Source organism: Nerophis ophidion, linkage group LG25 (assembly GCF_033978795.1).
Source record: "Nerophis ophidion isolate RoL-2023_Sa linkage group LG25, RoL_Noph_v1.0, whole genome shotgun sequence".
Taxonomy (NCBI): Eukaryota; Metazoa; Chordata; class Actinopteri; order Syngnathiformes; family Syngnathidae; genus Nerophis; species Nerophis ophidion.
The window spans coordinates 11,818,129-11,844,515 of record NC_084635.1 but is presented as its reverse complement, the minus strand read 5'-3'; the positions used below and the strand labels follow the sequence as shown (position 1 = coordinate 11,844,515).

The 26,387-nt window shown below is 40.3% G+C and overlaps 1 protein-coding gene across 5 annotated transcripts in view; it reads left to right on the top strand.

Moving 5' to 3' along the window:
* Window positions 1–26,387, top strand: part of tspan4a (tetraspanin 4a) — a 526,989-nt gene that overhangs the window by 311,985 nt on the left and 188,617 nt on the right. For all 5 annotated transcript variants that reach the window (XM_061887281.1, XM_061887282.1, XM_061887283.1 and 2 more), the window contains one exon: window positions 1,353–1,544. In XM_061887281.1, the coding sequence (XP_061743265.1) occupies window positions 1,353–1,544 (192 nt within the window). The remainder of the gene's footprint in view (window positions 1–1,352; window positions 1,545–26,387) is intronic.

Genomic DNA, 26,387 nt, shown 5'->3' with positions numbered 1-26,387 from the left:
TAAGAGCCAAAACTGAACACACTGACAGCCAGCTCCTCTCCCAATCATGTGAGCTTTAGTGGATTCTCATTTTACCTTGTTATCCTGTACAAAAACAAACAAAAGACGGACACTAAAAGTGTCACTTTTTGCCACTCAGATTTAGTTTTTTTTATTAGTTTTGGAACTAGTAATCTATTTCTCTTGGTTTCATTTGCTTGATTGGTTGTTGGTTGTTGTTTGTTTGATGTTGGATTTCTGTTGCTGAAAAAAATACGTTTTAGCCTTTTTCTTGAAGTAAATATATATGGGTCGAAATTGACCCGTAACACCATAGATGTTACTATAGTTAAAATTCTTAAAATGAAAAAATAAATAAAACACATTTATATAAGAGATGTGTTCTAATACCCCTTAGTAATAGTTAGGTAACACAACAACCTTTTTTTTATTTATATGATTCTCTTGAGGTTCGTTTTACCATTTTAAAAAATTTAAATCGAGGGGTATACTGACTAAAAAAAAGCCCAATGGCCCAAACCAAAAATATTAAAACCAATATTTTCAAGGATAAGGAAGTCTAACGAGGTAACCAAGAGATGAGAAACAAATTGGATGATAGATAATTGTTTTTGGTGTATTTTACAGCTGATTTAAGACATGGGTCAAAACCGACCCGTTAGCATAAGAGATGGTAACAGAAAGCTAACACAAGAGGAAGGTTAAGTTGATGATTACTTCTATGTGTAGAAATATTTATTTATAATTGAATCACTTGTTTATTTTTCAACGAGTTTTTAGTTATTTTTATATCTTTTTTTTCCAAATAGTTAAAAAAAAAACACTACAAATGAGAAATATTTTGCACTGTTGTACAATTTAATAAATCTGAAACTGATGACTGTATTTGACTTTCAACCAAAAATGCTTTGTTCTGATTAGTGGGTAGTTGAATTAAAAAAATGTTCACAGGGGGTAAGTCACTGAAAAAAGGTTGAGAACCACTTTTCTAAAGTTTTTTTAAACAACTGAACGGACAACCTCCTCCTTTTTTCTTTCCAGAGGTTGTCCAGCAGAGAAGTTCAATTAGTATTCACCGCCTTGCCTGCAAAGACTTTAAATACATATTTAAACAGATTGGACTATGGGTGAATCAGGCACACCAGATGTGTTACAATGCTTTTTTTTATTGGAGCCAGCTTTTAAAGAGGGTTGAGACTTTAAAAGTCTTTTTTTTTAAGAAGGTCGCCATACAAGATGGACCTCGTTAACCCGTCACTGTTAATTCTGTTTCTGAAGCACTTACAGGCTTCACCGCCCGGCGGGATTGTGTTAGTTGTCCCACTGACATGCTTCTTGTGTTCCCTCTGCAGTTGGGTGGATGCGGCATACTGGGGGTCGGGGTGTGGCTGTCAGTGACCCAGGGCAACTTTGCCACGCTGTCGTCGTCCATCCCGTCCTTGTCGGCGGCCAACCTGCTCATCGCGCTGGGGACCATCATCATGGTGATTGGCTGTCTGGGCTGTGTGGGGGCTGTCAAAGAGAGCCGACCCCTTCTGCTGGCAGTAAGTTATTCTTCTCCATGCTGCGCTTTTGACACAGTGATGCAATGCAACAAGATGGCGTACCTTTCACATCTGAACCGAAACGTTGCCTAGGAAACTGTACGGATTTTTGGTACTTTGGTGTGCGTTACTAAATTGTTTAAATGATAGATTGATTGAAACTGTTATTAGTAGATTGCACAGTACAGTACATATTCCCTACATTTGACCACTAGATGGTAACACCCGAATTGGTTTTTCAACGTGTTTAAGTCAGGGTAAATCAATTCATGGTACAATAATAATAATAGTTTTATAACACAATCAAATTTTTTTATGTAACATTTAGAAATGAATGAAAAACTAATGAAATAATAATAACTGTGCTGTCCAGTTGTTTTCTCTTTCCATTTTTCTGAGTCTCATTTGCAAGGATTACCATATTTTCCGGACCATACTGCGCACAGGATTAAAAGGATGGTCTATTTTTGATATTTTTTCACATATTAGGCGCACCAGGTTATAGGGCGCATTAAAACCTCTTTGTTTTTTGCATGCGTTTTTTATTTTTATTTCTCTTTGCTATTTGAGCTTATAAGACCCTAATTAGAATAAAAACTAAGAATCATATTTTGCTATGATGAACTTAGTCCATAAGTACACAAATGTGTACTTCATGTTTGGTGACATGCCAATTCTTATTTTTACACTTTTTTTTCCAAAATCCATTGTATGTTATACTCTTCTGGCACCACCAGATGGCAGTACACATGTCCACATAAGCGGCCATAAGACCCCAATTCAGTAGTGTGCACAATTTTGGAAATAAGAGCTAAAAGGTGCTGTCCACGCATTCATTCATTTAGAAATGAATGAAAAACTAATGAAATAATAATAACTGTGCTGTCCAGTTGTTTTCTCTTTCCATTTTTCTGAGTCTCATTTGCAAGGATTACCATATTTTCCGGACCATACTGCGCACAGGATTAAAAAGATGGCGCATTAAAAACCTCTTAAGGCCCCAAGCTGTTTTTTTTTTACATGCTTTTTTGTATTTCTCTTTGCTATTTGAGCTTGTAGGACCCTAATTAGAATAAAAACTAAGAATCATATTTTGCTATGATGAACTTAGTCCATAAGTACACACATGTGTACTTCATGTTTAGTGACATGCCAATTCTTATTTTTACACTTTTTTTTTCCAAATTCCATTGTATGTTATACTCTTCCGACACCACCAAATGGCAGTATACTTGTCCACATAAGCGGCCATAAGACCCCAATTCAGTAGTGTACACAAATTTTGGAAATTTCGTTCATTTAGAAATTCCATTCATTTAGAAATGAATGAAAAACTAATGAAATAATAATAACTGTGCTGTCCAGTTGTTTTCTCTTTCCATTTTTCTGAGTCTCATTTGCAAGGATTACCATATTTTCCGGACCATACTGCGCACAGGATTAAAAGGATGGTCTATTTTTGATATTCTTTCATATATTAGGCGCACCAGGTTATAGGGTGCATTAAAACCTCTTTGTTTTTTACATGCTTTTTTTATTTTTATTTCTCTTTGCTATTTGAGCTTATAGGACCCTAATTAGAATAAAAACTAAGAATCATGTTTTGCTATGATGAACTTAGTCCATAAGCACACACATGTGTACTTCATGTTTAGTGACATGCCAATTCTTATTTTTACACTTTTTTTTCCAAATTCAATTGTATGTTATACTCTTCTGACACCACCAAATGGCAGTATATGTGTCCACATAAGCGGCCATAAGACCCCAATTCAGTAGTGTACACAATTTTGTAAATAAGGGCTAAAAGGTGCTGTCCACGCATGTGGCCAACTATGCCTTTCGAGGTGTTTAATAGGGGTCATAAAAAAAAAAAAATATATATATATATATACGCGACCCCGAAAGGGAATAAGCGGTAGGAAATGGATGGATGGATATATATATATATATATATATATATAAATAGTTGTTGTTTTTATAAATGTAAAACACTTCCTTGTTGTCTACATAACCTGTAACGGTGGTTCTTTGGTCAAAATGTTGCATAGATTGCATAGACCATCTTCAAGCCGCTTTTTGAAAGTCGCTTCCGGATGCGCCGTTTTGTGGGCAGTCTTATTTACGTGGCTCACCTTCGGCCGCATTTTCTCCCCGTCATCTTTGTTGTAGCGGTGTAGCGTGCAAGGACAGGAGTGGAAGAAGTGTCAAAATATGGAGCTAACTGTTTTAATGACATTCAAATTTCACTCAAATCAATAACGGAGCAGCATCTCCTCATCCGTAAACAACCACATCGTAAATGTGTCCCGTGAAAAACTGTTTGACCGGAACTCTAATGAATAAATGTCCTTGGGTGAATAATAACAACTCACTACACCGGTAAGTTTTAGCGCTTTCATGGCGAGTCTACTGACAGATGTAAGAACTATACCCTTTATATATATAACTTTACTTTATATTACAAATGTCAATGTAACACTTACTACTAAAACATGTTGATAGATTTTTGAGCGCCGTGTGTAAGGTTCTATATTTTCAATGGAACATTTAATTGTTGGTGTTGTGTACCTGACACTTACATACCTAGTGGTTAGTGTCCGTCCTGAGATCGGTAGGTCGTGAGTTCAAATCCCGGCCGACTCATACCAAAGACCATAAAAATGGGACCCATTACCTCACTGCTTGGCACTCAGCATTAAGGGTTGGAATTGGGGGTTAAATCACCCAAAAATATTCCCGGGCGTGGCAACGCTGCTGCCCACTACTCCCCTCACCTCCCAGGGGGTGATCAAGGGTGATGGGTCAAATGCAGAGAACAATTTCGCCACATCTCGTATGTGTGTGACAATCATTGGTACTCTAACTTTTTAACTTTACTTTATCTCTTATGTTTGACTGCCATCTACTAGTCACACTTATCATTACACCATGTACCAAATAATATAGTGTAGCGTCACGGAAGAGTTGGTACTGCAGAATTCTAGGTGTTTGCTCTGTTGTGTTTATGCTGCGGTGCAAATATTCTCCCGAAATGTGTTTGTCATTGTTGTTTAATGTGGTTTCACAATATGGCACATATTTATGACAGTGTTGGCGTTGTTTATACGGCCACTCTCAGTGTGACATGTATGGCTGTTGACTAAGAATGTCCTTCGCATCAGTCAGGGGTCTGCAAAATCAACATGGTCATTAAAATTGGCTATGATCATGCAGAGTGGCAGCTTTTCTTGACATCTTTAATTTAAGACCGTTTTCACCCCTTCTAATGAACCAACAGCATTGAGGTGGGAAAGCTCAACCAAACGTATTCCTTGCTTTAGTTGCACCGGGTTATAGGAGAAAACAAAATGATTTAAGGTGCGCCTGATTGTCCGAAAAATAAGGCATATAGTAGACTTGCATGCAGTTGCAATTCCAGGACATTAGAGGGCAGTAGTGCAGGGCTATTTATACCAGCCCGCAGGTTCAGTTAAAAACTGAGAAGGCAACATTTTTGCAACAAATTCCTGGAAAAACCAGAGTGCCCCTGTTGTATAGAGGATCTTACAGCGGACCACTGGAAACATTGACAGATTCTCGCATTGACATTTTGAATTATTAATTAAAATATATCCTTACCTTCACGCCATGTCCGTTCCAATCGCTTTAAACCACGGGAAAACAATCCACACCGAAGTCCAAGTCATGACAACTTATTAGTTCCAATATTTTATTTCTAAGTTTTTTTCATGTTTCATTCTTTTTATACAACTCTTAAAATTTTGACACAGTACCACGTGAGATATGTTTTAATTGCTGAATCGGGTTTATTGAACGTCAAATGCGCCGAAAAATGGACCGTTTTGTACACTGTTGAGGGGATTCAATGCACAATAGTGTGCAAGTGGGTTTCTGTATAGTATCTCCAGCTGTGTCCAGGTGGTGACGTTAATTATGGTATTTCGAGAAGTGAAGTCGGACTAAGTAGGACGTCACTGAAGGCCTAGGTCAGGGGTGTCCAAACTTTTTCCACTGAGGGCCGCACACTGAAAAATCAGAGCAAGCCGGGGCCATTTTCATAATTTTTATTTTAAAAACCAATACAATATATATATATATATATATATATATATATATATATATATATATATATATATATATATATATATATATATATATATATATATAAAATATACATTTAGGCCTCCACTCAGTTATGATCCTGGTGACCCCAAAGGGTTTTGGTCAAAAAAAATATTAAAAATGTGTCATTATTCAGTATTATAATTTTTATTATTATGCAAGTTTTAAATGTGTGGTTCAACATTAGAGAAAAAAAAAGGAAAAAACACAAAATATGCAATATTTTCACCCAATAACTTTTTTAGGTGCAATATTTGAGATTATATAATAATTGGAGCCTTAATTTTGGATTTTGATTCATTATTATTTTTGGAGCAATGACACTTAAAAACAAATCACACTAACATAATTGGGGATCCAAAAGTGTCCTACTTATTAAAGTGTTAAAAAATAAATTATATAATTTTTTTTACTGTTTACTTTTAGCACAATAATCTCGAAATCAACTTCAGATATATCCGTCAATTTTAAGTGTTATTATTGTTTGTGTTGTGTTTGTTTGTTTTAGCCACTTCTTTAAAAAAAAACAGCTTAGTTTTTATATGGCAAAACACAAAATATGCAACAATTTCCCCGAAAAATATCTCAAAGTGGAATATTTAATGTGACGTAATCGAAGCCTTGAATAGGTCAATATTTGAAAATGACATTGATTTTAAATAAATAAATGATAAATGGGTTGTACTTGTATAGCGCTTTTCTACCTTCAAGGTACTCAAAGCGCTTTGACACTACTTCCACATTTACCCATTCACACACACATTCACACCCTGATGGAGGGAGCTGCCATGCAAGGCGCCAACCATCACCCATCAGGAGCAAGGGTGAAGTGTCTTGCTCAGGACACAACGGACGTGACGAGGTTGGTACTAGGTGGGATTTGAACCAGGGACCCTCGGGTTGCGCACGGCCACTCTCCCCACTGCGCCACGCCGTCCCTTGATTCTGATTCTGACCTGATTTTTGATTTTGATTCATTATTATTTTTTAAAGAAAGAAACAGCCTGCATGGCAGCTTTGTGTTATAAAAGTAAGCATTGCAACAGTTTCTTGTTAAATTTCACCTGTTTGCACTTTTATACCACTTTTTATGTTTTTAATTTTTTTCAATTGTATTCTTAAAATGTGCAGTGGGCCCGTTGAAAAATGGCCCCCGGGGCGCACTCTGGACACCCCTGGCCTAGGTGAAAAACGCTCAGCCTGCCACAACCCGACAACGAGATGTTTACATTTGCGTGGGAATTTTCCCATGCACTGGAGACTTTGCTTCTCTCTTCAAAGTATCCCTCAGAATCCGGTCTTAGAAAACACAACAAAGTACCGACCCAAACACAATTTCTGTGTGGAGGGTAAAAGGATTGATCTTCACCAAAAAAAAATGTCACAGTAGGAGTAAGCAATTACAAACTCTGTGGGATTAAATCCGAGCGGGATCTATGGCATTTGCTCCAGCAGTGGTCGGACCAATTCCTGTGTTGTCGATATAATGATAGCAGGGCCAGTTATGAGTCTGCTTTAATGAGTGGCAGAGCAGGCCATGCTTCTGCCAAAAGACTCCTTACAAATATCAGGCCTAATTAGCAAGGTAGCGGCCGACGAGGGACAACCCGGCGTCCGCAAATGATTCCCGGCTTAGGTGGTCGTCGAAGTAAACTGAATGTTTCTGCCCGAAAGGTTAACCAGGAATATTTTTAGCTCGTCAGTGGTTCACATTTCATTATTGTTGATTTCAAACTCACAAAAGGTTCCTAATTTTTCCCCTTGAGTTCAATGAAAAATGGGAAACGGTCTTGAAGTGAGGTCGGGGTATCTGATGATTTGATGAAAACACCAAGGTAACCTATGCTTTTGGTGTTTTTGTTGGAATAATTATGTCCATCCATCCATCCATCCATCTTCTTACGCTTATCCAAGGTTGAGTTGCGGGGGCAGCAGCCTAAGCAGGGAAGCCCAGACTTTCCTCTCCCCAGACACTTCGTCCAGCTCTTCCCGGGGGATCCTGAGGTATTCCCAGGGCAGAGACTTGTCCTGGGTCTTCCCCGGGTTCTCCTACCAGTCGGACTTGTTGCGATCCGCTACTCTGATCACTACATATTCTTGTTTTTTGTTTCTTTCCGTATCACATTTTGTAGTCTGACTTCTTTATCTCCTGTTTGGTCTGTCACCATGGCTGTTTATGAGTTTCACCTGCTACTCACGGTCCTGCACACCTGTCCCTACTACTCCCGTCCAAAGGCAAAACCTAGTAACTCACTTCTAGCTGATTTTGAGAAAACAAAGGAAAACCCATCCATCTTGATGCTGTCTTACAAAGATCTACAAATTCATCAAACGTATAGATGTTTTCTTGAGCTTTCATTTTCTTGCCGATTGAGCCACGGATTGAATCTGCTCTCATGAACGTGTGCCCTTTCTCCAGATATTTTTTATCACAATCTCGGGTGGGCCCCATTCTGCGTTTGCACATTGGGCAAGAGCCGTGTACAGCGTCCAGTTTTTATTTTGACCTCCACAGTTATCTGCCCAAAAGAGTATGCAAGAGGAAGAATCAAGAACAATACATTTAATGAAGGTGCTTGGGCCAATCTTCCAAATATCCCCTCGTGCCATAATATCACATAATCAGGTTGACCGTCGGCCCCCATTCGTGCAAATGTCTCATTAAAGACAATAAGGCGACTGACAAAGAAACTTCGATTGGTCCCTTGAGATACTAGGTTTTTCTGTTGTATCTACGCGGTTATGTGGTAGTTGCTAGGTCCTGCCCTGCATGTAACAGCTTACTTACGGAACAAATTACAATATCGCATACACTAATGTAAAGCATATCGCCTAGGAACTCCAAAATTATTATCAGCTCAGTTTTGACCAAACTTGAGTTACTGGGTTTTGCCTTTGGACGGGAGACTAATCACCTGCCTTATATAAGCCTTCCTCTTTTGTTTGTTCAGCCTGGGACTCTAGCTTGCTTTCGCGCAACGTTACGACTGGTATGTGTTTTCTCGCTAGCTTATACGCTAAGCCATTAATCATTCTTAGCTCTCATGCTAATTGTGTTTGTTTTAAATGTTGTGCCTTCGTGCCAAGTTTTAGTTTATTTGTGTATTCTAGCTCTCATGCTAGCGTCTTTTGTTTGCCTTCTCTTAGCTCCAGTGTTTTTGTATCATAGCTCCTTTTTGTTAAATAAATCCTTGTATCTTACCTTTTGCTGTGTTCTTGCTGACGCATTCACGGAGGAACAAATCTGGCATCACAATGCGTAATAGGATTTGCCCATAATACCTCCCCAGGGAGGCGTTCGGGTGGCATCTTGTGCAGATGCCCGAACCACCTCATCTGGTTCCTCTCGATGTGGAGGAGCAGTGGCTTTACTTTGAGCTCCCCACGAATGGCAGAGCTTCTCACCCTATCTTTAAGGGAGAGCCCCACCACCCGGTGGAGGAAACTCATTTCGGCCGCTTGTTTCCGCGTTCTTATCCTTTCGGTCATAACCCAAAGCTCATGACCATAGGTGAGACTGGTAAATAGAGAGCTTTGCCTTCCGGCTCAGCTTCTTCTTCACCACAACGGATCGATACAGCGTCCGCATTACTGAAGACGCCGCACCGATCCGCCTGCCGATCTCACAATCCACTGTTCCCTCACTCGTGAACAAGACTCCTAGGTACTTGAACTCCTCCACTTGGGGCAGGGTCTCCTCCCCAACCAGGGGATGGCACTCCAACATACTTGCCAACCTTGAGACCTTCGATTTCGGGAGGTGGGGGGTTGGGGGCGTGGTCGGGGGTGGGGCGGAGGTGTGGTTTGGGGTGTGGTTGGGGTGGGAGGGCGTAGTTAAGTGGAGAGTATATTTACAGCCAATATAAAAATATTGTCTGTAATTGATATATATATTTATATATATATATATATATATATATATATATATATATATATATATATATATATGTATTAAATACTAAACTTTCAGTGAATTCTGGCTATATATATTTATTATATTATATATATATGAATATATATAAATATAATAAATTGTTGAATTTCAGACGGCACCTATCAAATACACAGTAATAAAAACACAGTTGTTCTACTAACTGTACTGTGCTTGCTGGGTACTAAAAAGAACAACAACACTTACCTTTCACTATTTCAGTAACGTCACTTCCGAGTTTCCAGAAGATGGCGCCAGTATGTGCTTTGGCCTGGGGTCTCTCCCTGTCAGCTCTGTTCGTTCGTCTCCTCTCCCCCGCCACCTGCGGGCTGTGTGTCGGGCCCCACCTGGATTAGCTGCACCTTTGGACGTGCTGGCTTTCGCCAGATTCGGTCTTCTGAATGCAAGATCTTTGACAAACAAAACGTTTAACCTGAAGGATTTCTTCACTTCCCGCGGGCGGCGGACTTGACTTCCTCTGTGTGACGGAAACATGGCTGAGAGCCGGTGAGGCCGCCCTTATTAATGAACTTCTGCCTCCGGAGTGTTCTTACTTTAATTCTCCGCGGTCGTCCGGTCGAAAAGGAGGAGGATTAGCAGTCGTTTTTTAAAAATGACTTTAAATGCCGTCAGATCCGCCTGCAATCGTCCTTTTCAAGCTTCGAACTGTGCATGTTTGAGCTGGAGGGGGCGTGGCTTCCAGCTCCAGCTGAATTTCGGGAGGTTTTCGGGAGATAATTTCTTCCGGGAGGTTTTCGGGAGAGGCGCTGAATTTCGGGAGTCTCCCGGAAAATCCGGGAGGGTTAGCAAGTATGCACTCCACCCTTTTCCGGGCGAGAACCATGGACTCGGACTTGGAGGTGCTGATTCTCATCCCGGTCGCTTCGCACTCGGTTGCTTATGTAAAAAAAAAAAAAAAAAAATTACATTACTTGGAGGATTTATTCCATTGAAGAAAAGATGACTATCAAGTCGGAGAGGATGTAAAAACCACAAGAAGTTTGCAGTAATACGCCTTTAATCAACCTATCAAAGATTATTTGTACATCCCTTAATCACAAGCGCCTCAAAGGGCTTCACAAACCACAACAGCCTTTCATCCCTTCAGAGTTAAAGCAGCTCAATAACTATTCATTTCGAACACCTTTAGTCACACCTTGTTTCTGCTGCGCTTTTAAAACTAATAACCACAGGGTCAGTCGGGCTCGTTCTCCTGAGTATTGAGATATTGTTTCTTTGTTTGGGGTGACTTGTCCTCATGAAAAGTTAATCAATGTGTCTGTGGGTCATAACAAAGTCCACTTGCACAAATTTATTGAAATCCATTTACAACTTTTTGAACTATGTCCTCTAGCTAGAAAAAAAAAACACTATGCTTTTATTCAGTAATTATGAATACTGTATCCTCGTACTATGGATTAGGGATGGGTATATTTCCCAGTGGAAATTCTCGATAGGAATCGATACAGGTACTCAACAGTAGAAATTTGCTAGTTTCACACTGAGTTGTGCAAAAAGGTTCAATATGTCTTCTTATTCATATACTTTTTTCCAAATTTTCGGTATATTAAATGGAATTTTTACCTGAAATGTTTCGGCTGTCATCTGCAGTCTTCTTCAGAAGGGTCACCTAAAAAAAGCAAAAACTGAGTCGTGCTGTCTAGTTGTCTTCTTGTTTTCTTATACGTCTGTCTCTCGTTTGCTAGTACTGGACTGTAGTGTATTATATTATAGACTTTGCATGCAGTTACAATTCCATGGCGTTAAAAGGCAGAAGTCCAAATACTGCAGTTGTTAGGCTTGTCCCTGACAGTTTGGCCATGTTTTAGTTTTTCCTCTGCGTTTGTCTTTGTTTCCTGTCAGCGCTCTTATTTTGGCCGTTTACTGTTTGTCTCCCTGAGTGCTGTGTCTCCTCCGCTGTGGCTAATTGGCACCTGGCCACACCTGGTGTCAATCAGCCAGTTACTATTTAAAGCCGCCTTCCCCTCCAGTCAGGGCTGGATTACTGCCACCACTACCTGTCAATGTCATTATTACTTATCGTTGTAGCTGTGTCTACTTCTGTTCACTCTGCTCTTGCCATAGTTCCTTCGTGTCACAGTAAGCGTTTTTGTTCATAGCCAAGTTTGTTCTCCGCCTTTTGTTAGTACCCTTTTGTTTGTTCTTGTTTTAGTTTTTAAATTAAATCATGTTTTCTTACTCAATGCCTGCCGCCTTCTTTGAATCTTGGGGTTTGCCACAAACGCAATCTGACAGCGATGTATTGCCTTCGCCAGAGAAGAGTCTTTGCCATTGAGTATTTTCTTTTGTTGAGCCCTACAAAGTGTTTGTAGGTGTTATATTTATTAAATTTCAAGGTTCTCATAGTCATCATTGTCACCGACGTCCCACTGGGTCATTATTGTCACCGATGTCCCACTGGGTGTGAGTTTTCTTTGCCCTTATGTGGGCCTACCGAGGATGTCGTAGTGGTTTGTGCAGCCCTTTGAGACACTAGTGATTTAGGGCTATATAAGTAAACATTGATTGATTGATTGAAATTACATTAATATCTCTTTTAACATGTTCTATCTACACTTCTGTTAAAATGTAATAATCACTTGTTCCTTATATAAACAGTTTAAAAACATTTATACATTTAAAAAAAAACAAAAGAAGATCCTGTGATGCTAAAAAATATCGATGTAATCATAGTAATATCAACGAGATATGTTCTTGTACTTGGTATCATTACAGTGGATGTTAGGTGTAGATCCACCCATGGTATTTGTTTACATTGTGACGCCGGTGAGCTGCGGTGTGTCGTGAAGCATGTTTAGATATTCCTCGTCCTGCAGGGATACTTGTAAGAAAATTACTTAATTTGTCGCCATGGAGGCGAGGATTAGTGATTTAAAAGTAGCTTAAACATTGCAGACTGCGGATGGACTTTAGCCGCTAACTAGCTAGCTAGCCATGTCTTAAAGCAGTGGTCCCCAACCTTTTTGTATCCGCGGACCGGTCAACGCTTAATAATTTGTCCCGAGGCCCGGGTGGGGATGGGGGGGTGAGGGGAGGATCCTTTTTTTTTTTTTTCTTTGTCATGAAAAAGGGACGTTTTTGTTATGAAAAAGGGAGGTTTTTGTGGTTGGTGCACTAATTGTAAGTGTATATTGTGTTTTTTATGTTGATTTAATAAATACATTTAAAAAAATAATATATATATATATATATATATATATATATATATATATACATATTTTTTTTTTTTTTAAATAAAAATGAATACAAATTATTCTGCGGCCCGGTGGTTGGGGACCACTGTCTTAAAGTACCTCCTCTTGAGAGCGTTTCAGTGTTATGATGTCACCTTTATCGTTAGTTGCGTCTGTTCTCCCTTTTCGGTCTTCACACTGTCTGTTTGTAAGTACTTTGTGTGTGTGTGCGCTGCCGAACATGCTCCTCTGCTTGTAAACCAGCAATGTAATGACATGGTGGGGGCCTGGGAGGGAGGGGGTAGGGTGGTTGCGGGTGAAGTACCGAATATAATTCATTATTATCTCGGTACTATACTAATACCGGTATACCGTACAACCCCTATAGGTCACTGTGACATTTGCCACACCAACTAATAACGGGGATGTTTGAAACTCAAATTTTTGCTTGTGATTTAAAACATAACAGTTAGCCGAGAGAAAACTTTTAAGTTAAGGTACCTCTGTAAAAATGGAATCTATTATTACGGTTACCCTAGTTCAGGGGTGCGCATTACTTCGATCGCGATCGACTGGTCGATCTCGGAGGGTGTGTCAGTCGATCTCAAGCCAGGCATTAAAAAATAGACATAAAAATGAGCAATCATCAATCATACCAAGACTTCACTTTCGTCTGTTGTTTGACATTCTTGGCACCCGAGGATCTTGTGAGATGACGCTGGCTGCTGCGAGCTCATATTTAAGAAAAAAATCACTAACAGGGCGGACGCAGAGAAACACATTTTATTTGTTAGCACAGGCAGGATGAAACAGGTCTTTTATGGTGAAGACAGGAACTGTGCAGTCGTTCTTTAGAGTTTTGACAGTAGGTACGGAGTCTCTAGAAATAAAATGTGTTTCTCTGCGTCCGCCCTGTTTTATTTTATTCATTAATTTGAGCGAGAATGAAAGATTTTTGGATGAGGAAAGTGAGAGTGAAGGACTAGAAGAAAAAAAAAGACAGGGCAGTAGGAGCGATTCAGATGTTATTAGACACAAACAGGGCGGACGCAGAGAAACACATTTTATTTCTAGAGACTCCGTACCTACTGTCAAAACTCTAAAGACCGAGAGCGATTCTATGTGTCATACTTGATCATTTCGCGACTTGCCATATTTTTGCTGAAAAGATTTAGTAGAGAACATCTTTTGGTCGCTAATAAAAAAGCTTTGCCTGTACCGGAAGTAGCAGACGATGTGCGCGTGATGTCACGGGTTGTGGAGCTCCTCACATCCTCACATTGTTTACAATCATGGCCACCAGCAGCGAGAGCGATTCAGACCAAGAAAATGACAATTTCCCCATTAATTTGAGCGAGGATGAAAGATTTTTGGATGAGGATAGTGAGAGTGAAGGACTAGAAGAAAAAAAGAGAAAGGGCAGTAGGAGCGATTCAGATGTTATTAGAAACTAACGGGGCGGACGCAGAGAAACACATTTTATTTCTAGAGACTCCGTACCTACTGTCAAAACTCTAAAGACCGACTGCACAGTTCCTGTCTTCACCATAAAAGACCTATTTCATCCTGCCTGTGCTAACAAAATAAGAGTCTCAGAAAGCTAGCGTGCACAAGCTAGCAAGCTACGGAGTTTGATGCCAATGTATTTCTCCCCCGCCCTCAGCGACCGCTTTCTCACTTGCTTGCCCACCCGCACACTCACTGACGTCACTCACCTGCTGCCAGACATTAAAGGGCCACACACATATGCTACTCTCATAACAAAGTGTTTAAAAACCAGTATGCAAGTTGGACAAATGAGATGCCAAATCCAACCACTTTCATGTGGTATTGGACAGAAAGGAGGGCTTTTTTTTTTCCTCCATTTGAAAATGCGGACGTTATCAGCACCACTGTCTAATTCCAATCAATGCAAGTCATCAGAATCAAATACACCAACTTATATTCTTGTCTTCATGAAAGAAAGGAATCCATGTGTGTTAAACATGCTTGTATTATCATTAAACACCATTAACTTGTTAACAAAAATGTCTCTTTCATAAATAAATGAATATAAATTATAAATAGGAATGAGGTAGATCTCCTCGACTTGGTCAATTGAAAAGTAGCTCGCCTGCAGAAAAAGTGTGAGCGCCCCTGGTCTAGTGTGTGAATGTGAGTGTGAATGTTGTCTGTCTATCTGTGTTGGCCCTGCGATGAGGTGGCGACTTGTCCAGGGTGTACGCTGCCTTCCGCCCGATTGTAGCTGAGATAGGCACCAGCGCCCCCCGCGACCCCAAAGGGAAGAAGCGGTAGAAAATGGATGGATGGATGGACGAGTGGAGAGGATACCACGTTTAATTTCGGTAGACCCGACTTGAGACCCGAGATGGAACCGCTCTTTGGATCAGTCTTCCATGCACAGCTATGGACATCTCTGCCTAGCTGACTGACTGATATTCACTCCTCCTTATCTGTTGATTTCCCGACAGACTCGACTCCCACTTTATCTTTTAAAATAATAAGTTATTAATTGAACACACCTAATTTACATCTCAATAGCTGTACCCACTTGACAACCCTTGCCGCCCATCACCCAAGAAGGGCGGTCTCAACATCTGCAATCTCTTCTCAAGGTTTCTTCTTTTTTTTCCCTGCTGGGATTTTTTTTTTACTTTTTCTTTGCCCGGATGTGGTCTTGGATCAGGGGGTGTCATTGAGAGTTTGTGTAGCCCTTTGAGACATTCGCGATTAAAGGCCTACTGAAGCCCACTACTACCGACCACACAGTCTGATAGTTTATATATCAATGATGAAATATTAACATTGCAACACATGCCAATACGGCCGGTTTAGTTTACTAAATTGCAATTTTTAATTTCCCGCGGAGTGTCTTGTTGAAAACGTCGCGTTTGACGTCTCGGGTTGTAGCGGACATTATTTCCCAGCCCGATCCAAGCTATAAGTAGTCTGCTTCAATCGCATAATTACACAGTATTCTGAACATCTGTGTTGCTGAATCTTTTGCAATTTGTTCAATTAATAATGAAGAAGTCAAAGTAGAAAGATGGAGGTGGGAAGCTTTTAGCCTTTAGCCAGAAAAACACAGCCGCTGTTTCCTTGTTTAAAATTCCCGAAGGTGAAGCTTTACTATGGAACAGAGCGGTCAAGCGAACATGGATCCCGACCACATGACAATCGGCAGGTTTCGGTGAGAAAATTGTGGTAATAAGTTGGCTCTTACCGTAGTTATGAGCGGAGCCTGCGTCTTCCTGCGGCTGCAGCGGCGACTATTACCTCCTCCCACGGAGACACTGGCGGTCAATACACCTGTGGCCACACCCCTCCGACTTTCAAGTACTATATAAACTAAAACACTAGCAACACTATAGGCAGATAAGGGATTTTACAGAATTATCCGAGTTAATGTGTCTAATAACGTCTGAATCGCTCCCACTGCAATTGCCTTTTTTTTATTTTTTTTTAACTTTTTATTTTTGTAGTCCTTCACTATCAATACCCTCATCCACGAATCTTTCATACTCGCTCAAATTAATGGGAAAATTGTCGCTTTCTCGGTCCGAATCGCTGTAGCTGCTGGTGGTCATGATTGTAAACAATGTGCGGATGTGAGGAGCCCTACAACCCGTGACGTCACGCGTACATCGTCTGCTACTTCCTGTCAAGGCAAGGCTTTTTTATTAGCGACCAAAAGTTGCGAACTTTATCGTCGATGTTCTCTACTAAATCCTTTCAGTTTCAAAGAAACACCAGCTGTGTCTCGGTGCTAAAGACAGCTGCAATCCACCGCTTTCCACCAACAGCATTGTTCTTTATAGTCTCCATTATTAAATGAACAAAATGCAAAAGATTCAGCAACACAGATGTCCAGAATACTGTGTAATTATGTGGTTAAAGCGCATAATTACTGTGTAAGGTATTTTAAGTTCATTGAGGTTAGCTAATTTTACTTGTTTTGAAAGTCTTGACAAGCCAAATTTTCTTGTTCTATTGGCAGATAATTTTGATTAGTTCAAATAAAATACCCCTCGATTTTGTATTTTTTTTTTGTTTGTTTTTGAACACTGACTTTTTGCAGTGGGAGGTTCATTAAACCCACGCAGAAGGGAAAGAGAAAAATTAAAAGTCTGAGTGGAAAAACACCAGAAAGAATTAAGAAATAAAAAAAACAAACCTGGAACCAAGAAAGCTAGGTAATTAACAAACTTGTCGGGGGAAATGTGTGGCCATAAATACAATTAGGAAGATATCAGGGCGGGGAAGTAGCTATTGAGAGAAAACAGAAACAGACAGGAAGTTGAACTGTCATGACAGGAAGTAATGAGAACATAAACCGCTCACTAAACTTAGAGTAATACCACTCTGTGACGGACCTAATAGAAAGGATGCATGTGCCAGCATTTACCTTTCTTCCTCTGTGGCTTCCGCAGCTAAGTGGCTGAGAGATTCCACCAACTATTGATTTTGGCCACGCTGATGGACTTTGTGTGACATGATGGACAAACAAAAGAGACAGCGTAGCTTCAACAGTTATCACAGTGGGATGACAACGGAGGAATCAATGATGCGTTCTACAAGCCCGAAAGGTCGCCAGAAACTACAAAACCCAAACCAATCAATCAATCAATCAATGTTTACTTATATAGCCCTAAATCACTAGTGTCTCAAAGGGCTGCACAAACCACTACGACATCCTCGGTAGGCCCACATAAGGGCAAGGAAAACTCACACCCAGTGGGACATCGGTGACAATAATGACCCAGTGGGACGTCGGTGACAATGATGACTATGAGAACCTTGGAGAGGAGGAAAGCAATGGATGTCGAGCGGGTCTAACATGATACTGTGAAAGTTCAATCTATAATGGATCCAACACAGTCACGAGAGTCCAGTCCAAAGTGGATCCAACACAGCAGCGAGAGTCCCGTTCACAGCGGAGCCAGCAGGAAACCATCCCAAGCAGAGGCAGATCAGCAGCGCAGAGATGTCCCCAGCCGATACACAGGCAAGCAGTACATGGCCACCTGATCGGACCGGACCCCTTCCACAAGGGAGAGTGGGACATAGGAGAAAAAGAAAAGAAACGGCAGATCAACTGGTCTAAAAAGGGAGTCTATTTAAAGGCTAGAGTATAAAAATGAGTTTTAAGGTGAGACTTAAATGCTTCTACTGAGGTGGCATCTCAAACTTTTACCGGGAGGGCATTCCAGAGTACTGGAGCCCGAATGGAAAACGCTCTATAGCCCGCAGACTTTTTTTGGGCTTTGGGAATCACTAATAAGCCGGAGTCCTTTGAACGCAGATTTCTTGCCGGGACATATGGTACAATACAATCGGCAAGATAGGATGGAGCTAGACCGTGTAGTATTTTATACGTAAGTAGTAAAACCTTAAAGTCACATCTTAAGTGCACAGGAAGCCAGTGCAGGTGAGCCAGTACAGGCGTAATGTGATCAAACTTTCTTGTTCTTGTCAAAAGTCTAGCAGCCGCATTTTGTACCAACTGTAATCTTTTAATGCTAGACATGGGGAGACCCGAAAATAATACGTTACAGTAGTCGAGGCGAGACGTAACAAACGCATGGATAATAATCTCAACGTCTTTAGTGGACAGAATGGAGCGAATTTTAGCGATATTACGGAGATGAAAGAAGGCCGTTTTAGTAACGCTTTTAATGTGTGCCTCAAAGGAGAGAGTTGGGTCGAAGATAATACCCAGATTCTTTATTGAGTCGCCTTGTTTAATTGTTTGGTTGTCAAATGTTAGAGTTGTATTATTAAATAGAGGTCGGTGTCTAGCAGGACCGATAATCAGCATTTCCGTTTTTTTGGCGTTGAGTTGCAAAAAGTTAGCGGACATCGTCCGGGCGCCGCGATCTTGGAAACCTTCAATGAAGTTGGCACGCTGTGTGATTCATAAATAAACACAAATACAATTATTTGCAAATCCTTTTCAACTTATATTCAATTGAATAGACTGCAAAGACAATATATATATATTTTTTTGCAAATAATCATTAACTAAGAATTTAATGGCAGCAACACATTGCAAAAAAGCTGGCACAGGGGCATTTTTTACCACTGTGTTACATGGCCTTTCCTTTTAACAACACTCAGTAAACGTTTGGGAACCAATTCTTGATGCTTTTCAGGTGGAATTATTTCCCATTTTTGCTTGATGTACAGCTTAAAGGCCTACTGAAACCCACTACTACCAACCACGCAGTCTGATAGTTTATATATCAATGATGAAATATTAACATTGCAACACATGCCAATACGGCCTTTTTAGTTTACTAAATTGCAATTTTAAATTTCCCGCGGAGTTTCCTGTTGAAAACGTCGCGGAATGATGACGATGTTATTGGTTGGAGGGGACATATTAGCCAGCACCACTTGCGGCTAAAAGTCGTCTCTTTTCATCGCATAATTACACAATATTTTAGACATCTGTGTTGCTGAATCGTTTGCAATTTGTTCAATTAATAATGGAGAAGTCAAAGTAGAAAGATGGAGGTGGGAAGCTTTAGCCTTTAGCCACACAAACACACGGTGTTTCCTTGTTTAAAATTCCCGGAGGTGAAGCTTTACTATGGATCAGAGCGGTCAAGCGAACATGGATCCCGACCACTTGTCAACAGGCAGTTTTCGGTGAGAAAATGGTGATAAAAAGTCGGCTCTTACCGGAGATCAGCGGCGCTTGCGCCGTCCATGCAGCTTCCGTGATTTCCCTCAGAGACTGGCGTCAACACACCCCTCCGACTATCAGGTACTATTTAACTCACTAAAACACTAGCAACAAAATAGAAAGATAAGGGATTTCCCAGAATTATCCTAGTAAATGTGTCTAAAAACATCTGAATTTTTTTTAACTTTATTTATTTATTTTTGCTAGTCCTTCACTATAAATATCCTCATCCACAAATCTTTCATCCTCGCTCAAATTAATGGGGAAATTGTCGCTTTCTCAATCCGAAAAGCTCTTGATGCTGGAGACTCACATTATAAACAATGTGAGGATGTGAGGAGCCCTCACACCGGTGACGTAATCGTCTGCGACTTCCAGTAAAGGCAGGGCTTTTTTCTTAGCGACCAAAAGTTGTGAACTTTATCGTGGATGTTCTCTACTAAATCCTTTCAGCAAAAATATGGCAATATCGCGAAATGATCAAGTATGACACATAGAATGGACCTGCTATTCCCGTTTATATAAGAAAATCTCATTTCAGTAGGCCTTTAAGTTGTTCAACAGTCCGGGGTCTCTGTTGTGGTATTTTAGGCTTCATATTGCGCCACACATTTTCAATGGGAGACAGGTCTGGACTACAGGCAGGCCAGTCTAGTACCCACACTCTATTACTATGAAGTAAAAGTTAAACACGTGGCTTGGCATTGTCTTGCTGAAATAAGCATGAAAAAGATGTTGCTTGGATGACAACATATGTTGCTCCAAAACCTGTATGTACCTTTCAGCATTAATGGATCCTTCAAAGATGTGTAAGTTGCCCATGCCTTGGGCACTAATACACCCCCATACCATCACAGATGCTGGCTTTTGAACTTTGCGCCTATAACAGTTTGTCTTTGGTCCGGAGGAGACGACGCCCACAGTCTCCAAAACCAATTTGAAATGTGTACTCGTCGAACTACAGAAACACTTTTCCACTTTGCATCAGTCCATCTTAGGTGAGCTCGGGCCCAGCGAAGCCGGTGGCATTTGTGGGTGTTGTTGATAAATGGCTTTCGCTTGGCATAGTAGAGTTCTAAATTGCACTTACAGATTAGGCAACAAACTGTAGTTACTGAAAATGTTTTTTCTGAAGTTTTCCTGATCCCGTGTGGTGATATCCTTTTTATACTGATGACAATTTGAGATGCAATACCTCATAGGGATTGAAGGTCATGGGCATTGCCGTTAAAGTGCAGTGACTAATCCAGATTCTCTGAACCTTTTGATGCTGAAATCCCTAAATTCCTTGCTGTAGCTTGCTGAGAAATGTTTTTCTTAAACTGTTTGACAATTTGCTCACGTATTTGTTCACAAATTGTTTGTGAATAACTGAGCATTTCATGGAAGCTGCTTTTTTTTTTGACGGCGTGGCGCAGTGGGAGAGTGTCCGTGCGCAACCCAGGGGTCCCTGGTTCAATCCCCACCTAGTACCAACCTCGTCACGTCCGTTGTGTCCTGAGCAAGACACTTCACCCTTGCTCCTGATGGGTGCTGGTTAGCGCCTTGCATGGCAGCTCCCTCCATCAGTGTGTGAATGTGTGTGTAAATGTGGAAGTAGTGTCAAAGCGCTTTGAGTACCTTGATGGTAGAAAAGTGCTATACAAGTACATCCCATTTATCATGTATTTATACCTAATCATGGCAACCCACCTGTTCCCAGTTAGCCTGTTCACCCGTGGGATTTTCCAAATAAGTGTCTGACGAGCATGCCTCAACTTTCTCAGTCTTCTTTGCAACCTGTGCCAGCTTTTTTGAAACATGCTGCAAGCATCAAATTACAAATGAGGTAATATTTGCAACCATTTCGAAAGTTAAATATCTTGTCTTTGCAGTCTATTCAATTGAATATAAGGTTGAAAAGGTTTTGCAAATCATTGTATTTTGTTTTTATTTCCGATTTACACAACGTGCCAACTTCACTGGTTTTATAATTTTGTAGGTATTTGAGAGGCATCTATGCAGTGTTAGAGGTTTTTGGATCCATCCAAATCGACAATATCTGTACAAGGGTAGTATCGCTATCGCGCCCATACTAGCGTGGTAAGTGAGATATTTTACAGTTGTCTCTTTTGTCATGTTGTTCAAATGTTTTGTATTTATTGTTACAAGGCTCAGAAAATCAGTTATTGGAAACAGGAAAAGCCAAATAGTTTGTATTCGAGCAAATAGCAGTTTTTGCTTTTGTTTACTTATTTTGCTCTAACAAGTGTATGTAATAAAAAAGAGAATGTTGTGTTTCCCACAGGACTGCAATCAATTTGCGGTTATGGGTTTGGGGCGGTGTACATGTACTTGTAATGGGGGCTGTAAGAGAGAGGAATCATGCAGTGTGAGAGACAAAAAGAAGTAAAAAAAAAAACATGCAGTCAAAAAAAATAGAATTAGAAATTAGGGCTGTCAAAGTTTGCGCTTTCACAGCCCTAATTTTAACCTGTGATTAATCACAAAAACATTATCGCAATAATCGTGTATGATGCAGATTATCGGACAATTTATTTTGCCTGCACATGCACCTTGATGGTTACATAAAATGCAATGCATAATTCTATGTACACGTTCAATCATAGGGAAGCTTAGCGCAGGAAAAAGAATCAAGAATCACAGGAATAACCGAACATAACTTCTTGCATGAAGGAACCAATGAAGCCAGACTGAGTGTGACGAAAAAGGTGAATAAATAGCTCTCTGATTAGTGGTCGACAGCCGGTGAGCATGCCGACCACTAACCAGAGGCAGGTGAACCCAATTAATCTCCATGGAAACCAAAACAAACCCAGAGGTGCACAAAACAGGAACTAAGGGAGTCCAAAACTAACAGAACATAACTAAACTAAACATGATCCGGGCCACGGATCATGACAGCAAGGTGTACATCAAGAGAGAATGGGAAAGAAATCCACCTGAAAAGTTTAAAAAATTGGTTTTATCAGTTCCCAAACGTTTACTGAGTGTTGTTAATCAATCAATCAATGTTTATTTATATAGGCCTAAATCACAAATGTCTCAAAGGACTTTACAAACCATTACGACTACGACATCCTCGGAAGAACCCACAAAAGGGCAAGGAAAACCCACACTCAGTGGGACGTTAAAAGGAAAGGCCATGTAACACAGTGGTAAAAATGCCCCTGTGCCAACTTTTTTGCATTGTGTTGCTGCTATTAAATTCTAAGTTAATGATTATTTACAAAAAAAAAAAAAAAAATGAAGTTTCTCAGTTCGAGCATCAAATATTTTGTCTTTGCAGTCTATTCAATTGAATATTGTCACACCTATGGATCGTGTTTTGTTTTGGTCGTGTTAGGTTTAGTTTTTTGCATTTCCTTGTTTTTCTTGTTACCATGCCAACTCATTAGTTTTCATCTGTCATGTCTGATCATGAGTTTGTATACCCTGAGCATCCCCAATCTCGTTCGTTCTCAAAGCTAAGCAGTGTCTGGCCTGGTTAGTACTTGGATGGGAGACTGTCTAGGAATACCAGGTGCTGTTCGACCTTTGGACTCTTTAAGTTCCTTTTTTTTTCACTCCCTGTTTTGTCACCATGACGACCAATCAGTTCACCTGTCAGCCCTCACACATGTTTTTAATCATCATCATAGTCATTATCTAAGCCATTTTGTTTCTGTCCTCGTCCTGGCAACTTTACCTTTCCTTCTGAGACCTAAACCATGTTTTCATGTACCGACCTTCATGCCATGCTGTTTGTTGTTTTGACCACGCCACGTAATTTTTTGTATTTATGCCTCAGTGCAAGTGTTTGGTTTGTTTTGTGCCACAGATAGTGTTTTTTTTGTTCATTTGTATATAGTCATACCATTGTGCTGTTTTTGTTTGAGTATAGTCTAGTTTGTTTATCCGCCATTGTGTGCGCCTTTTGTTTTCCTGATTTGTATTATAATGTTTAAATAAATCAAGTATGTACTCACACTCTCCTCACTGTATTCTGTTTTTATTTACAAATGACACAACGTGCCAACTTTACTGGTTTCGATATATACAATTTTTTTTCTGCGTTGTCTTTTGATTATAAACAAAGTAAAGGCTCAAAATCATTGGATGATTTTGAAAAATGGCCAAGCATCGATAATATTGGCCCTGTATTTTCTTGGATTCCTCCCAGCATTTGTAGTATGGCCCATCCGCACGGACAGGATGTGTTCATAATGTGTGCAGGTAGACTTGTCGCTTTTTAAAGCCCGTCCTCTGCAAATGAAGTCCACTTGGGGTTTGAATAACACCATGAATCATAACACCCCAGTGACTCTCAAGCACTGATGTGTGATTTGTGTGCTGTGCGCTACAACAGTAAAACAAGCTGTAAACCAAGAGACAATACACACAACACCGCAGGGTTCTATTATAGTCCTCCAGAGTGTGTATCATACAGCTTGTCCCCTGAGGGCGATACATATTTATAAACATACATGGAGCCACTGTGGCTCATTTGCTTTCATGCAACAAGAATCTAAACACAAAAAAAATCAAAGACCCCCTTTCCCTAAAACACTATAGCTTCCTGCCCTTCAGGGGACGAAGGCATCTTAAGGGTTTTATTCCTCTTGTGGTGATCAATGCAAAATGCAGGACGCGTCCACAGTTTCAATGCTTCGTAATTCTTAGACCTATGTGACGAGGAGATCAAAGAGCAATCTCTTTGAAGTGGTGTTGTCGCTACATGATCTGGGTGAAATATTACAGACTGTGCCTCTGATAAGATTAATCATTGTCATGTTGATGAATGCCACTGCAAAAATTTCCCTCTATCTAGAACATTGGTTCTTAACCTTGGTGGAGGTACCGAGCCCCATTAGTTTTACATGCGCATTCACCGAACCCTTCTTAGTGAAAAAAATAATAATAAATTCAAATTCAAGACAAAGTTATATGTTTTTGGTAACAATTTAGTATGGAGAACATATTCTAAGTAACAAAGACTTAATTTAGAGGTTTTTGGACACATGGAGAACATATTAAGTAACAAAGACTTAATTTAGAGTTATTTGGTAAGGGTTAGGGTTAAAGCATGGGTGTCAAACTCTGGCCCGCGGGCCAAATCTTGCCCGCCGTGTAATTTAATTTGGCCCTTGAGGCAATATTAATTGAGCATTAGAGCTGGCCCGCCGGTGTTATACAGCGTCGGTGCCGCTGTAACACCGCATTCACCGCTAATACTCATACTTGCCAACCCTCATAATTTTCCCGGTAGACTCCCGAAGTTCAGTGCCCCTCCCGAAAATCTCCCGAGGCAACCATTCTCCCAAATTTCTACCGATTTCCACCTGGACAACTATATTGGGGGCGTGCATTTAAGGCACTGCCTTTAGCGTTCTCTACAACCTGTCGTCACGTCCGCTTTTTCTCCATACTAACAGCGTGTCACATAATATTTGTGGCTTTTACACACACACACACACACACACACAAGTGAATGCAAGGCATACTCGGTCAACAGCCATACAGGTCACACTGAGGGTGGCCGTATAAACAACTTTAGCACTGTTAAGAATATGCGCCACACCAAACAAGAATGACAAACACATTTCGGGTTGAACATCCGCACCGTAACACAACAGAACAAATACCCAGAACCCCCTTGCAGCTCTAACTCTTCCGGGAAACTTCCAGCAAACTGACCAATAATTAACGTTTTATTCATGCATTTTCTCTTGCTACTTCAAGGCTTGAATGTTTGGTTCATTCATTATTGTTATTTTAGTTTAACATGTATTATTAGCCTGTGGAAATGTTTTTATATGTACCTCAGAAGATTGCAAATAGAAAAAAAGGCATTACATTTTTATTTAAATTGTATTTTATATGCCATTGATATTTTTTCATTATTATTATTATTATTTGATACTCCATTTTGCATGTCACTGTAAAGTTATATAAGCCTTGCTTGTTCAATATTTAATGCAAATTTTGTTTGGGTCCCTATTAAAAGTTTAATTTGTTCAACGTTGGCCCGCGGCTTTGTTCCGTTTAAAATTTTGGCCCACTCTGTATTTGAGTTTGACACCCCTGGGTTAGAGGGTTCGGGTTATAATAAGGCCATGCCGAATAAGGCATTAATAAGTACTTAATAATGACTCATTAAGAGCCATTATGTTACTAATTTGCAAGTTAATAAGCAACTAATTAATGGTGAATATGTTCCCCATACTAAAGTGTTACCATGTTTTTTTACAGGTGCACAAAAAGAACCGTGCATCAACATCACCTTGTTCAAAGAAGAAAACCAAAACAGTGCATAGACTCACAACAAATTACACACCTGCAAATCGGTGTTTAATTGATTGATTGATACTTTCATTAGTAGATTGCACAGTTCAGTACATATTCCGTACAATTAACCACTAAATAGTAACACCCGAATAAGTTTTTCAACTTGTTTAAGTCGGGGTCCACGTTAATCAATTCATGGTAGTTAATCAATTCATGGTGACTTCATGTGACTTCTGCTGTTGCCGTATCCGTAATACGCCAATAGGGAGAAGTTTTTATTTACATGATGAGTCCAGTGTGTTATGACCCCCCCCCCCACCCCCCCCCCCCGAACCCCTGAGGCAGACTCACCGAACCCCTAGGTTTCGATCGAACCCAGGTTAAGAACCACTGAACTATAATAACGCCAGCTTCACGGTGGAAAAGGGGTTAGTGCATCTGCCTCACAATACGAAGGTCCTGAGTAGTCAGGGTTCAATCCCAGGCTCGGAATCTTTCTGTGTGGAGTTTGCATGTTCTCCCCGTGAATGCGTGGGTTCCCTCCGGGTACTCCGGCTTCCTCCCACTTCCAAAGACATGCACCTGGGGATAGGTTGATTGGCAACACTAAATTGGCCCTAGTGTGTGAATGTGAGTGT